This window comes from Bombina bombina, chromosome 4 (assembly GCF_027579735.1).
Source record: "Bombina bombina isolate aBomBom1 chromosome 4, aBomBom1.pri, whole genome shotgun sequence".
NCBI classification, from domain to species: Eukaryota; Metazoa; Chordata; class Amphibia; order Anura; family Bombinatoridae; genus Bombina; species Bombina bombina.
In genome coordinates this window covers 798,016,356-798,033,296 of record NC_069502.1, presented here as the reverse complement: position 1 = coordinate 798,033,296, position 16,941 = coordinate 798,016,356, and the positions used below count along the sequence as shown (strand labels likewise).

The 16,941-nt window shown below is 35.6% G+C and overlaps 1 protein-coding gene across 1 annotated transcript in view; it reads left to right on the top strand.

Annotated features, from left to right (window-relative positions):
• Positions 1-8,772: 8,772 nt before the first annotated feature.
• LOC128657010 (gastrula zinc finger protein XlCGF66.1-like) overlaps positions 8,773-16,941 on the top strand; it is a 47,384-nt gene continuing 39,215 nt past the window's right edge. Inside the window, exons 1-2 of the mRNA XM_053711233.1 lie at positions 8,773-8,905; positions 10,117-10,222. Coding sequence (XP_053567208.1) covers positions 10,154-10,222 — 69 coding nt within the window. The 5' untranslated portion in view covers positions 8,773-8,905; positions 10,117-10,153. The remainder of the gene's footprint in view (positions 8,906-10,116; positions 10,223-16,941) is intronic.

Sequence of the window (16,941 nt, the reverse complement as noted above, 5' to 3'; positions counted from 1 at the left end):
TACACTGACATTGTCAGGTTGGGAGAAGAGTCTTGGCTGTTTGAGTGCAGCAGGAGAACATCTATCGGCTTGCAGCTCACCTGGTTCGGCCATTGCCCCGAAGAACGTGGGTGCCACTTTCCAGACGCTTATCCGGAATCCACAGGTCCTCTGGGTGAGACCTCCAGCGTACTGACTGCTGGTCTTTGAATGACAGCCTGCCTTCTCGCACCTTATTCACTTAAGGTGCCACTTTCCTTGTGAGTAGTTTTTTGCACATCACTTTTAGATTTGTTGATTAAACGATTCACACTATGTTGGCGCCCCTTGTTTATCTTTCACTCTATTTTCTATTATATAATTTTCTGCATAATTTAGCATAAATGTTTTTAATAATAATTTGTGAATTTTTTTTTTTTTTAAATATTAGCTAATTTTAACTTAATATTGGCTAAAATTTTAGGTGGTCAGTAAAACCAGCCGTATAGTGCACCCGCTAAAACGGTCGCTAGCTTTATTTACACAAGCAGAGATACATTGAAAAATAGTTTAAACATAGCGGCGTCCATTACTTTATAGAAACTAAAGTCATTTATAGAAATTAAACCTTTAGATATATATTTTCAATATTTAAACTGATATAATTGTAAAGATAAATCTACATAGTATTCTAAGACTAATCTTTGCATTGAACACATCATAATGTCTAGTATTTATTTACTGTTTAACATTCGTAACACAGTGTAGGAAGGGCGCTACAAAGCAGAGTCAAATGTGTCAAAATGATAATAATAATGTGCGCACGGTACATAAATAATTAATAAAATTATTATTTTAATTTGGGGTTCAAAGTTGATATAAAATTCACTATTAACACAAAACTCAAAAAATAATAAAACATCACTATTCATAAAATGAGTCACAGTTTATAACTCCTCAAAAATGTAATGAGAAGGGAAAGCCGGAGCGCATAGGCGTCATGACACGCTGTCTCCTGGACCAAGGTGCACCTCTAATAGCAACTGGCTATCGATTGAGTTGGCGGTGAGTATCTGATATTATTTGACACCACAGTCTGTGGTTGGAAGTCTGTATATGATCAGGAGCTGCGGAACAAGTTATGCTTTAAAGGTCAAGTCAACCAGTACCTCATATATTGGTGGATAAGTAAAAGTGGTTATTGGGAGACGTCTCAGGACTTTTGAACCGTAATCCACATTTAAGCTTATGGACTGTCATTTTTAAAAACTTTTAATGTTATAAACTGTGAATCATTTTATGAATAGTGATGTTTTATTATTTTTTCCTCAGAGTTTTGTATTAATAGTGAATTTTATATCAACATTGAAACCCCAAATTAAAATATTTGTATTAATTATTTATGTACCGTGCGCATATTATTATTATTATCATTGTGACACATTTGAATCTGCTTTGTAGCGCCCTTCCTACACTGTTACGATTGTCATATTTCATATCTTTAGAAAGAAGATATTTTTGAAGAGGCAGTAAGTCAGGAGTATAGCGCAACACTTATATTTTTACTTTTTACGGTTTAACATCCCTTGCAAAATATCTGTGAACACAATAACGTTTTTACATATGCACAGTATTTCTCAGCAATTAAGAGTGTGACGGACTTCCCGCTACCCCGCCTGGGTAGTGCCGCCAACCGGGTCCTTCCTCTTCCTGGAACAAGTGGCTATGTAGCCCAGGAAAATGATTTCTATGTAGCCCAGGAAAGTGATTCTAGCAGGAGCCCACCTAAATGACTAGACAGACTAGCATTCAGGTGAAATAAGAACTGATTTTATTGTAAAACATATACTCCTTTTATACACACAGCTCATCTTGATAACACAAAGGACAATCCCACAATCCTCCCGCCATTCCCGCCCCTCCAGACTGACCAGCACCTCCATAGCAGCCAAAAACAAGAAATATTCCAGCCTCAAAAATTCTTTAAAAGAACCTTTATTTCCACATGGGGTCCTCAGAAACAAACATACAACGTTTCAAGCCTATTATGGCTCTTAATCATGTATAATTGAACATACACAGGTAAATGCCTTTATATATCCTCACCTGTTATTCATTTTCCTGTGTTACTCTAATTGCACAACAGTGCCATCTTATGGATGTAGAAAGTTAATACATCATAATGTTTCACAGGAAGAGAATAAATGTGTATACAGAACATTTAATTAAAATACATAAAACCCATATACATATATTAAAAAGAGGAATTTTGCACAATATAAACAAAGAAAAGTAAGTCAACTATATTATTGCTTATAAATTATCTCTGCAGCTAAGTGCATTTTGAAAAGATTTTTGGGAACAAGACTTAGAAAATTACTTAGAAAAATAGACTTAGAAAAAAAAGACTCCAGTCAAAATCTTTATTCATCCCTTTGGGCCTCATTGTCTCTAACTTATATATCCAAAACATCTCTCTAGTTTTCAATAATCGCTCCCTATCTCCACCTCTCCTGGGCCTATCTACCTGCTCTATAATTTGAAACCTAAGTTGGCTGATGTTATGACCCATAGAGAGGAAGTGAGAGGAAACAGGAGCTTCTTTATTTTTGCATCTTATGTTAGATTTGTGCTCAGTTATCCTCTCCCTTACCTCTCTACAAGTCTTGCCTATATATATTTGACCACATAGGCATTTGATAAGATAAACACAGTAAATTGCCCTGCAGGTTAAATATTTATTGATTTTAAATTTCTTCCCATTGGACGGATGATAAAAGTTTTCTCCTTTTAACATGGAACTACAATTGCTGCAATTCAGGCATGGGTAGCAACCATGTCTTTTTGGACCTATAGTTCTCTATCTTGTTTACAGCTACCAATGTCTGAATGCACCAACATGTCCCTGATACTTCGATTTCTCTTATAAGCCACCATTGGATTCTCTCTAAATTCAACCACCTCAGGATTGCAATCCCTCAAGATGTGCCAATGTTTTTTTAGAATGCCTGAGGTTTTGTTACTTAACCTGTTAAATTGTGTAACAAAAATCATACGATTCATTTTTTGTTTCTTATTTTTCTTGTCTATATTTGTATCTTTAATAATGATTGCATCAAGTTATTCTGTAATTAATGTAGGAGGATAGTTTCTATTAATAAATGTATTGGCCATTTGTTCTAACCTATATTTACACTTATCTTTGTCAGATACAATACGTTTCACTCTAGTAAATTGGCTTCTTGGAATAGCTCTAAATATATTCTCAGGATGATAGCTACCGTATTGTAGCAAAATTATTCCTATCGGTACTCTTGGTATAGAGGTCTGTACTTAAAAATCCTCCTTTATTGTATACATAAGTATCTAGATATTCTATACCTATTTCATTCATATTTAGAGTGAATTTAAGTCCTGTAACTGAATTGTTCAAATCTTGTACAAAAGACAAGAGGATACCAATGTCGCCCCCCCCCCCCCCACACGCCAAATACATCATCAATATATCTCCACCAGGAGACGCCATAACGTTGGAACAAAATATGAGGATATACAAAGTATTCCTCAACGCTACTCATGAAAATATTGGCGTATGTGGGGGCGACGTTGGAGCCCATTGCCATCCCCTGTCTTTGCAAATAATAAGTATCTCCAAATAAGAAATAATTATGATACAATATAATGGAAAGCAACTCAATCATAAAACCAATCTCCATTTCAGTATAATCACTTGCAGATCTCAATACATTTTCTACAGCTGTAATGCCACTCGTGTGTTTTATAGAAGTGTACAAGCTGGAAACGTCTAAAGTAAATAAAATACACTTCTCCCCAACGTATCCTAGATCTTTTAGTTTAGATAAAAAATAATTTGTATCTCTGACATATGAAGTGGTTTTTTTGACAAATGGCTGTAGTACCTTATCCAAAAAAAATGGATATAGATGAAAAAATAGAACCCATCCCTGCCACAATGGGGTTTTCTTTCGCTTTATGGATCTTTGGTAGTACATATATTACAGGTTTTATGGGATTGGCAACATACAAGGCATCTTTAAATGTATTCGTTATTATTTCCCTTTTTGCAGCCAAATCAATAATACTTTTAAATCTCCTTATTTATCTGAGCAGTTGGATCTCTACTTAGTTCCTGATAGACCTGATTATCAGCTGTCTGTTAATTTCTCCCATATAATCAAGTTTATCTAAAACCACAAAAGCCCTGCCCTCCTCAGCCTCCTTTATGATAATCTCTTTATTTTGCATAAGTGTTTCAATAGCAACTTTGTCTCTTTTGTTTCTTTGTACCAATTTTCTTTTTTTCTTAAAGAGATTATCTACTTCCCTTTGCACTAAATTCATATAGGTAGCTGTACTATGTTTAACTGCAGGTGTGAAAGTGATCTTTTTAGATATGCCATATTCCTTAGCATCATTAAATTTTATTTTATTAACAATATCAGTGTCAGGTGCTTGTATGTGACCCTTTTGTATAGCAAAATATATTTTTAATTTGAGTTTTCTAAAAAACTTTTGAAGGTCTTGTTGGACCGTGAACTCATTACAAAAGTTGTCTAAGCAATAAGATAAACCTTTATTCAAGGCAATCGCTTCCTCATTTGTTAAAGTGTAAGAAGACAAATTGTGAACTAAATTCTTATTCAATATCGTAGGAATGTGACGAACATCATTATTTGTGTACTTTGCATTATCATTTAAAACCAAACCACACTCTCCCACATCCAGTCTCATTGTATTGTGATTAAGTGCAGTGCCTACACATTCATACAATCGTTTTGTGCTCTCATTCACAACTGCAGATTTTACTATTTCATCAGGGACAGAGAGAGTGGTAAACTCAGTAGAGACCATATTAATGGGATTCAAATTAGCAGCTGAACTTGTAACTGTCGATAAACATTGTAAATTATGAATATCATTCAATCCAACAGATAGTTGTAAAGGAATATCCACTTCCACATCAGTGGTTTGTATATATCTATTACAGTCAGCAGTAATATAAATGTCATCAGTTGGAGTGCAGGTTTTGTCATAGGATCTTTTTCCACTGATGTGGAAGTGGATATTCCTTTACAACTACCTGTTGGATTGAATGATATTCATAATTTACAATGTTTATCGACAGTTACAAGTTCAGCTGCTAATTTGAATCCCATTAATATGGTCTCTACTGAGTTTACCACTCTCTCTGTCCCTGATGAAATAGTAAAATCTACAGGTGTGAATGAGAGCACAAAATGATTGTATGAATGTGTAGGCACTGCACTTAATCACAATACAATGAGAATGGATGTGGGAGAGTGCGGTTTGGTTTTCAATGATAATGCACAGTACACAAATAATGATGTTAGTCACATTCCTACGATATTGAATAAGAATTCAGATCACAATTTGTCTTCTTACACTTTAACAAATGAGGAGGAGATTGCCTTGAATAAAGGTTTATTAAAAGTATTATTGATTTGGCTGCAAAAAGGGAAATAATAACGGATAGATTTAAAGATGCGGTTTTAGGGTGATCCCGGTGGAGCGGTGTAATTTTAAAGCTCTCGGTCCCCAGATGCCACAGTCCAAAAATCAGCATGAATCGTTACCGGGAACCGGAGTTACAGTCCGTTGAAGTTATGGGTTTAGGGGTGTCCAAAACCCCCAGTTCCCAAAGGAGCTCCCTTCCGATAATTACCCCAGCTCTTGTCCTCCCTAGGGGCTACCAATCCCCAAAAGAGCGGAGCTCTGGGGCAAAGGGCTGCTGGAGGGGGTACCAGGGGTAAATTTAGCGGATGTTCTGCTGTCCTGTGGCCGACCGGGAGTTCCATAAGCCTGGCCAGCCTGAGAGAGGTTAGACGGGTGTCCGTTGTGAGGCGGCCGCCCGGGAGTTCCAGGAGCCCGGCCAGCCTAGGAGGGTTTTCCTGGTCATAAACCAACTCTTCTCTGAACACAAAAACAAGCCAACACAAAGCAAACAGTCTCCAGAGATGGTGGTTGCTCTGAGGAGCCTAAAACCGCCGAGGAACAGCTGGGGTGAGTCCATAGGGGGGGGGGGGGGGGCAAGGGTTCAGCCCCTGCAGCTCAGTATCCGTGACAAAGAGCCGCATTGGAAAAGATCAGCATGCAAAATACATTTTATAAGCATTTAAATGGCCATTTTGTTTCTAACATTCACACTGATTTGCAGTCCAGGGGCAAAACCCTTAATAAGCTTTTTAAATATATCCTTTGCTGTGGAGAATTAAGGAAAAATATAACTAAGCTCCTGCACTGATTATGCAATCAATGTCTAATATGTTGCAAGGTCAGTTTCTGGATCCTGCAAGATTTAGGTTCCAGTATCTTTACGTGCAGTTGAAACCCCCCCCCCCCCCAAAAAAAACCCCACATACATTATATAGAGATAAATTACAGGATATCCAGGTAACATGCACAATGAAATTACCAGGATGTGAGTAGACTAACCAGCTAGCGGGTGTACATGCAGGTATTATCTATATATGACATATGTACACTTGCTTATGGCCATTCTATACAATAGCAGTTCCAATTCTGCGCAAATTACTACTTGTTTATACCATATAAATACCAGTGTATTCTTTATTAGCCTAAGCCTGACATCACTTCATAAGGAACCTAAGATGCCTATTGCTGGTCTGTGTATGGGAATGATGGAACAAACTACAACAGGCTGTTTGAATTTCTACAATATTCACAGAACAATTCTACTTTATATTTGCACAAACACCGGGACATTCCGGTCAAAATTGAAATGAACATAGATGAATTACATCTCTGAATAGAAACATATTTGTAATATACATGTAGTGGCAAAAATGCTTCTAGTAAAAGTTATTGCTGTTTTAGTGTTAACATTTTTCTTTGCACGTGCATGTGAAGCACAGCTAGATATTCTCAGTGCACCAGCACTAAATACTGCAGCTGCTCAGATCATCAGTGGGGCTTGTATCATGCCAGCAATTAACAAATTGAGTCATTACCAGATGGTACAAGCACCTTAGGCTCTCTGAGCAAGTGTTGTGTTAAAAATGCTGGTGCACGGTGCTACTTAAATACACTTTTAAAACAGCTATAACTTTTACTAATGTATATATATTACAAAAATGCTTCTATTCAAAACTGAAATGTATCCATGTAAATTCCAATTTTGGCTGGAATGTCCCTTTAAACACAGGCTTCTTCTTTTCCTCTGAGCATCTGTCACTTCTTGTTGCTAAGCAACTAATACACATATTCCCTGCAAGAGGTTACCGTGGTGTTGTTATGGTGTTTTCTCACCTCTCCCGTCAGCAGGTAGAGAATCTCCAGGATGTGATTCAGGATCCGCTCAGGCAGCTTCTTCTTCATCTTGTTCATAGTCAGTGATTTTGTATAACACTGAGACCTGCAGCAGTAGCACATACATGACAGAAATTACACATATAAGAATAATAGCCATACATACACTTATACACACACTGACCTATGCATACATGTGTAGCCCACATATATCTATACAAACTCACATATACACTTCACATACATGTATGCATTCATATACACACACCTTATAATAAAGACAGTTCCATCTGCCACACACAGCGCCCTCCCCAATACATTATATACAGATACATAGTATAGAGAGGCTCACTCTGCATATCTCTCTCACCCCCCCTTCCAGTACCTTATATACAGATATATAATATTATAAAGAGGTTCTCTCTGTCTTACAAACAGCTGTGTGCTCAGTAATGTTTATACAGATATATAATATTATAAAAAGGTTATCTCTGCCTTACACACACAGCCCCCTACCCAGCACCTTATATACAGACATATTATAGAGATGATCCTCTATCGCTCACATGCCAACCCCATTCCCAGTACCTTATATACAGGTATATAATATTATAGAGACGCTTCCTCTGCCTCTCACATACAAACCCCATCACCAGCACCTTATATACAGATATATTATAGAGATGATCCCTCTATCTCTCACACACCAACCTCATTCCCAGTACCTTATATACAGGTATATAATATTATAGAGATGATTCCTCTGCCTCTCACACACAACCCCATCACCAGTGCATTATATACAGATATATACTATTATGGATTCCTCTGCCTCAAACACACAATCCTGTGCAGTAGCTTATATAGAGGCATTTACTACTTAAGAGACGTTCGTTCTGTGATGCACATGCACACATTTCCCCAGTGCTTTATACACAGACACATCACCAGTTAGAAAGTTACTCAGAATTAACCCAAATATAATACTATAAAGAGGTCCCCTCTGCCTCACATACAACTCCATCCCCAGTACCTTATATAGTGAAATATAATACTATAGATAGGTTCCTCTGCCTCTCTCACTTTTCCATCCCCAGTACATTATATATTAAAGAGAGGTTCCCTCTTCCTTTCTCACACACACAGCCCCGTCCCCAGTACCTTACATAACGATTTATAATATTGTATACACGGGTTCCCTAAGCCTCCGTTACACATATTTTCGAGAGGTTCCCATTCCCATCCTGTATAGAGATTCCCTCTGCCTCTCACATGCGCAATCAGGCTGAATCAGCTCACTACGAGAGCCTGCTGCCTAATAAACACACACATACCGTCTTAAGTACAGTATATAGAAGTATATACCACTATAAAAATATGTATTTTCTCATATTTACCTTTGTGAAACCGCCATATTGATACTTTTCATTATAGCAACTCGGTCCCTTCGAGCTGAAGGACCTGTGACGTCACAAGACTGCTGCTGTGACCACACAGGAAAGAGGACTGCAGGAAGTTTAAATGCAGCTTCCGGTAGCTCTTAGTGCATTTAGATCGCTGCACACAACATCACATGTAGTTATTTATTGTTGTATGGAAAAAGCTGTTACCGTCTCAGCGCTCAGTACAGTGGTTTCATGTAGGTAACTGTGTATGTCAGAATGAAGACCTTTTTTTAATAATAAATATCTCTTTAAAATGTACTGCAGGCGATTTTGTATGTGAAGCAGAGATAACTTCCATATACAATTATATATCTGTGCGTGTGTGTGGAAGAGGGAACATATGTATAATATTGTATAACTGTATATAATATACAGAGGAGGGGGCTGTGTGTGTGGGGGGCTCTCTATAATATTTTATAACTATATAAGTTGCTGGGGATGAGGCTGTGTGTGTGAAGAAAAGAGAACCTCTATAGTATACAAGGTACAGGGGATGTGGCTTGTGAGAGACAGAGGGAACTTCTGTGATATTATATGTTTGTATATAATGCTGGTAGGGGATCTGTGTGGGACAGAGGAAACCTCTTTATAATATTATTTATGATTACAGTGGATGGGGGCTTTGTGTATGTGATGCAGAGGGAACCTCTCTATAACATTATACATCTTTATGGGGGCTCTGTGTGTGAGGTAGATGGAACCTTTCAATAATATTATATATTTTTATATGACATACTGGGGGGGGGGGGGGCTGTTGTGTGTAAGACAGAGGGAACCTCTCTAAAAATATTTTATATCTGTATATAAGATACTGATGAGGTGGCTTTGTTTGAAGCAGAGGAAACCTTTATATAATATTATTTATCTGTGTATAAGGTTCTATTGAGGTGTATGTGTGTGAAAGAGAATCAGAGGGAGCCTCACTATAGTATTATAGCTTTGTAAATAAGGTATAGTGGTGGGATATGTGTGTGTGAGTCAGAGGGGTCCTTTCAATAATATTATATATCTGTATATAAAATACTGGGGAGGGGATTAATTGTGTGTGTGAAATACAGAGGTAGACTCTTTATAATATGAACTAGCTTGGGATAAGGCACTTGTGGTTTACTATTACTTATGTATTGTATAGTACACCCTCTAAGCTCCCTTCTCTTTTACTCAAAGACAAAACAGCCATTGTCATCAGTTGTGAGTCTGTGTGGAATATATGTGTATATACATGTATACATTAATGTGATGCATATATATGTAGGTATAAGTAACCTGGGTATTTGTTGGTGTATATATGTTTGGGATATACATATAAACAGATATATTTCAGGTGTATGTGTGTCTATAGTATGTGTGTATGGCCAGTAATCCCTTATCTGTAATTTCTGTCATGTATATTTTACTGTTGCAGGTCTTAGTGCTACACAACATCACTGACCACGAACAAGATGAAGAAGAAGTTGCCTGAGCGGATCCTGAATCACATCCTGGAGATTCTCTACCTGCTGACAGGAGAGGTGAGAAAACATCATAACGATACCACGGTAACCTGCAGTGCATGTGTGTATTAGTTGCTTAGCAACAAGATGTGACATGCTCAGAGATAAAGAAAGAGCCAGTGTTTAAGGTGTTTATGCAAATACAAAAGTGTAAATTCACCTGAGGAGCAGCTTTTTGTTATTTGTTCTATCATACCCATACACAGGTCAGCAATATGCAGCTTATGAAGCAATGACAGGTTTAGGCTAAAAAGAATTAACTGGTCTTTATATGGTATAGACCATTGTTTCTCAAACACAGTCCTCAAGTACCCCCAACAGACAAAGTTTTCATTATAGCCGAACCGGTGCACAGGTGAAATAATCAGCTGATTGGTAAGAGAAGGTTAGTAACAATAGTGCTACTGATCAGCTGATTACTTCACCTGTGCACTGCTTCAGCTAATTAAAACCTGGCCTGTTGAGGGTACTTGAGTACTGCGGTTGAGAAACACAGGTATAGACAAGTAGTAATTTGTGCAGAAGAGGAAGTGCTATTGTATAGAGTGGGCATACGCATGCGTACATATGCCATATATAGATAATAAGACGAAAAAGACAGCACACACGGTATCCAAATAAAAACCGGAACTTTATTCCGGAATTGCAAAAAATACAAATACACAAACATGAGGAAAAGGCTATGACTAAGTGCCGCATGGCACGAAATGCGTAACAACACGCCCCCTTTTCCTTGTGTTTGTGTGTTTGTATTTTTTGCAATGCCGGAATAAAGTTCTTTTTTTTTGTTTGTGCTGCCTTTCTCGTCTTGTTGCATATATTCGGGACACACTCAGTCCTTCACTTTGACCTGCACCTCGAGTCTTCAATTGTGAACATTACGGAGCTGCTGTTCTCTGCCGTCTGTGACCAGAGGCTGTTGCTGATCTACAGAGTTATTACTGGAGCCACGCTAACCCCCCCTTCACATATATAAATTATACCTGCATGTACACCCGCTAGCTGGTTAGTCTGCTCACATCCTGGTAATTTCATTGTGCATGTTACCTGGATTTCCTGTAATATATATATATATATATATATATATATATATATATATATATATATATAAAATGTTTTTTTTAAACTGCATGCAAAGATACTGGAATGTATCTTACAGGAGCCAGAAATTGACCTTGCAGCATATTACACAGTGATTGCTTGATCAGTGAATGAGCTTAGTTATATTTTTCCTTAATTGCCCTCTGCAAAGGAGATATTTAAAAAGATTCTAAGGCTTTTGCCCCTGGACTGCAAATAAATATGAATGTTGCAAACAAAATGACCATTTAAATGCTTATAAAATGTATTTTGTATGCAGATCTTTTTCCAATGCAGCTCTTAATTGCTGAGAAATACTGTGCATATGTAAAACCTTTATTGTGTAGGCAGATATTTTGCAAGGGATGTTAACCTCTTAAGGAACAAACAGTAAATACATGCTAAACATCATGATGTATTCAAAGCAAAGATTAGTCTTAGAAATAATATGTAGATTGTATTTTTCCAATTATATTATTTGTTTAATTATTGAAAATATATGTCTAAAGGTTTCATTCCTATAAATTACTTTAGTTTCTGTAAAGTGATGTTGAACTAGTTTTCTGTTTATGTAATTAAACCCAGTGTTCTCCCCAGGACCTTTTTAGCGGGTGCACCACCCGACTGAGAGCTCGTTTCCATTAAATCGTTAAAAATGGAGCCGTAAGCTACCGAAGCGGCCGACAGCTGAAATAATTTACTGCTCCATTTTAGTACCAGGTTTCCATTGAAATATTTTGATCATTGCGTGCAGTCGCTCTTTTCGTGTAGCTGTAAGTTAACGTTGTGTTAACGCTTCCATTTGATGTTGGATTTCTTGAAAATCAATTAGTTACTAAGGTAACCTGACCTTACGCTATAGAATTTACGTTTAACGTCCTTGCTCCTTACCTGTGATCACCTCTCAAGAAAAATAAAGATACACTTATCCATATTTTTAATAATCAAATACTTTTTTTTAAATATAATTATATGTACCACTTCATAAATATAAGTAATATGTATTGCTGCCCTAGGCATAGGTCTAGTTTGCATTCTGTAGATATGTTCCTGCATATATTATTATATTTAAATATATACTGATATTTCTATTAGAATATAAGTTCAACTATTCCTATACATGAGACAACAATAAATATTACTTATAACAATTTATTTCTACATTAAAACACTTGCATTATTTGCAAGTTTTATAATTTCAATAGAAAATAGGTCTCAAAAAGCACAATTTTCCTCTTTTACACCTAGTTGAGCTGGGTGTAATATTTCTCAATGTATCGACAGCCTCCGACAGTGTATTAACGGTTTGCGTTTTCATTGGAAACCTGGTATAATTTATCGATTAACGGGTTCTATTACTTTCTATGGGACGCGAAGATCTTTTCGGTAGCCAATGCCCGACGGCCGATATTGAGGTATAACGCGATATTGGAAACAGTCGATAAACGATATTGCTTCCGACGGCATATTTATCGGTTTGCGAGTGCGCGCAAACCTAATTACTACTCAATGGAAGCAAGCTCTTAGTTTACTGACCACCCTGATTAAATTTTTATTGCATAAATTTCATGAAATACATTTATGTTAAATTATGCAGAAAATGATATAATATTAGAAAATATTACACTGCCCCCACATTACTTCATAATGAATTATTATTAAGAGGGATATTGTGATATTAGAGTAATACCACAAATCCCCTATAGGAGGCGCTAATGACTCAGGGCAGAAAATAGTACTGAAATACAATCAAAAAACCCCTTTGGTGATACCAAAAATGTAAAAAAACGTATAAAACAATATATAAAAAATAAATGGTAAAATCTGTAAAATGTAAAATATAAAACATAAAATATAATGATAGAATAAAAAATATATATATGAGAATACAGACGTATCAATAGGTGAAATGGGAAAGATCCCAACTGAAGTCCAAATAAGTCCAAATAAATGGAAGTATAAATAGAAGGCAGCTCTCGGTCTTCACCCAAACGATGGTGTATCTTCAAAAAGAGGTTTCACTGCAAGGAAAACAGAAACAGAGGCGCCACATGTGTAGATCAATCAAAACAGACAATATCCAAGTTAGATGAGATACAGATTACTTCATAATGACACCCGGCTGTGAAATTCCTTATTTTATAACCTGTTTTATATCTGTATCTAATTGTCTTCAGCAGGGGAAACAGATAAGGGGCAACTTAAGCCCAAACATGGCAGCATCCATAGTTATAGAAACTTAGTGGGATTTAGAAAATAAAAAATTTCAGCGTTAAATTACAGGAAAAGGAAACAAAATAAATAATGAAATTATACTGTAGTCTTTTTATCTACATATATTTAAACATCTTATATTACAATTTCACACTGTTTAATATCCTTTTAATTCCTGATATATACTATATGTATGTGCATATCTATCTATCTATCTATCTATCTATATATATATATATATATATATATATATATATATATATATTATATATCCAAGTTATAACACAAGCGCATATATATATATATATATATATATATTATATATCCAAGTTATAACACAAGCGCATATATATATATATATATATATATATTATATATCCAAGTTATAACACAAGCGCTTACTGGACTTGATACAGGTGAAATAAAAAGTGTTTTATTCCATATAAACAAGTGACTTTTTGGGGTGTTCACCCCTCATCAGACCAACAATTGTACAGAGTGAATCAAGCATTTTATACCTATTGAAACTCCACCCACTGTGCAAAAAAGCCAAACTGTTGCCATGGCAACCATAGAAAAAACAAATACATTGTGAATGCTCATGGTTACTAATCCTGTGTTAATATTATACAGTGCAATAATACATATATAGTGTAGTAATAGTGGGACCATTTGCAGAACATCACTGAGTATAGTCGATCCTTGTTAGTGATAAAAATATATTCTCTATTTAATATTATCACAAACCTCAGTTGTTATTTCTTCACTGAGAAAATGACATCATAAGCCCGCCCTCAAACTTTGTGTAACAACAACACGGGGATGTATCAATGTATATCATGAATGTATCAAAAACTATTTGACATAACGGTATCCAAATCAGTGTATGAATGTGTATAAAGATACAAATGCCTAGTGTAATCACTTTCAACTCCTATTGGCGTATCTATAGTCCTATATTGGACCTAGCAATAGAGATAACAAATCTAAATACTAGCTATTGTCTAAGATATCGCTCCAAATGTATCCTCAGAATTACCTACATGTAGACAAACTGATCAAAATATTTTCAAAAAAATAAAACATCCGTATATAACTGCTTAGTTTATTTTCCCCATGATGTAACTGAAATGAGACTTTGACATTTAAAGATATATATATGGATGTACCATACACATAGTGAAAATGTATGTATGCTCCCTGATGCTAGCTTTATCTATGTGTTTAATTCAATATGTTTAACTTGACTTTTGGATTGCATTTTTATGTTTTTATTTTTTGAAATACTTCGATCAGTTTGTCTACATGTAGGTAATTCTGAGGATACATTTGGAGCGATATCTTAGACAATAGCTAGTGTATAGATTTGTTATCTCTATTGCTAGGTCCAATATAGGACTATAGATCCGCCTATAGGAGTCGAAAGTGATTACACTAGGCATTTGTATCTTTATACACATTCATACACTGATTTGGATACCGTTATGTCAAATAGTTTTTGATACATTTATGATACACATTCATCCATCCATGTGTTGTTGCACAAAGTTTAAGGGCGGGGCTTATGATGTCATTTTCTCAGTGCAGGTATAACAACTGAGGTTTGTGATAATATTAAATAGAACATTTTATTTTTATTACTAGCAAGGATCCATTGTACAAAGTGATGTTCTGTAAATTGGCCCACTATGATTAGACTATATGTTTATTATTACACTGTATAATATTAACACAGGATTAGTAACTATGAGCATTCACAATGTATTTGTTTTTATTGTTGCTATGGCAACAGTTTGCCGCTTTTTTGAACAGTGGGGGGAGTTTCAATAGGTATAGAATGTTTGATTCACTCTGCACAATTGTTGGTCTGATGAAGGGGTGAACCCCGAAACGTCACTTGTTTATATGGAATAAAACACTTTTTATTTCACCTGTATCAAGTCCAGTGAGTGCTTGTGTTATAACTTGGCTATTTGAACTTTCTATAGCACCCTGGCAGAATTGAAATTTACTGTTCGTGGGAGTGCACTTATTTCAGTGGGTTATATATATCTATATATATATATATATATATATATATATATATATATATATATATATATATATATATATATATATATATATCTCAATGTAAATATGTAAATATTTGCATAGGAAATTAGCACATCTAGGCAAGATTCCCTGCTCGCTTTTTCCTCAGAAATACCTCATATACAATGTTACCATTGCACAAGATAATTCTGGGTAAGATATGCAAATTCTCAGTTTTTTTGCTTCAAAATACTGTTTTAACACAGGTATCCTTTTAACAGGATTATTACAGCAAACCAGAAATCACTCACTAGACAGCCTGTTTCGTTCTTTTTGGAACTCATCAGTAGGAGATAGATTTCTGGTTGCTGCATTGGTAAAGCTATTTTCAAGGTTAAACCAAAATTCAATCAAATTAAGGGGGGAGATAAAAAACTGAAATTAAAATCCTCCATGTCTCAAAATTAAATCAATGTAAATATTTGCATAGGAAATTAGCACATCTAGGCAAGATTCCCAGCTCGCTTTTTCCAATATTATACTATATTAGAGCTGCAACAACTAATCGTCATAATCGATTATGAAAATAGTTGTCAACGAATCTCATAATCGATTAGTTGGTTTGCAATTAGTTGGTCTGTGCACAGCACCAGCTGATTTACTCCAATGAGCTCCTGCACATGGTATTGTGTTTTATGGTTATGTCCTTAGCCTAAAGGATGTCTACAGACGTATACTTTTCACTTTTTCAGGACAGTATAAGTTTACAACTACCCCTGGCTTATGTGCAACCCAGATATCATAGTCATCATTTGGATTGTTTATATTAAATCAGGTGATTTGGAACTATGCTTTGCATGATATAGTGCTGAGCTTGTTATTTACACCTAGCCCTAGATTGATGGGAGTTGCTATTTGAACTGATGTGCACTTTTATCTGTTTGCACAATTATTAGCGGATTGTTTGCTATTGCTGATTATATGTACTGTATAAATAAATGTGTAAGGATTTGTCCTCTTATTGATATATAGTCATTAGAGCTTTTGAATTGTTTTTTGTTTTTTTATATTTTTAATCAATTGTGATATGTTCCAGATTCAAACTTTATAAGTATAAATTTGTTCTTTTTAGAGTGGGCTAGATATTTTCCCCTAACCTTATAGCTGGTTATTTACCATTGCATATAGATATTCAAGATATTTTTTATGTTGGAATTAAGTCAAGGGTTACTTTATTGAGAGGCCCCTTGCCAAGGTGGAAGTTCTACCTCTTTTCAAACAGTTTTTAGTTTTGTTTAATTATAAAACTGTGCTCTGCTGTTTTAAAATTGGACAAACAGTTGTGTTAATGTAAAGTTTTAGTCTGAAGTTTATATTTGTAACACTCAGTATGTGGATTCTATTTAAAATAT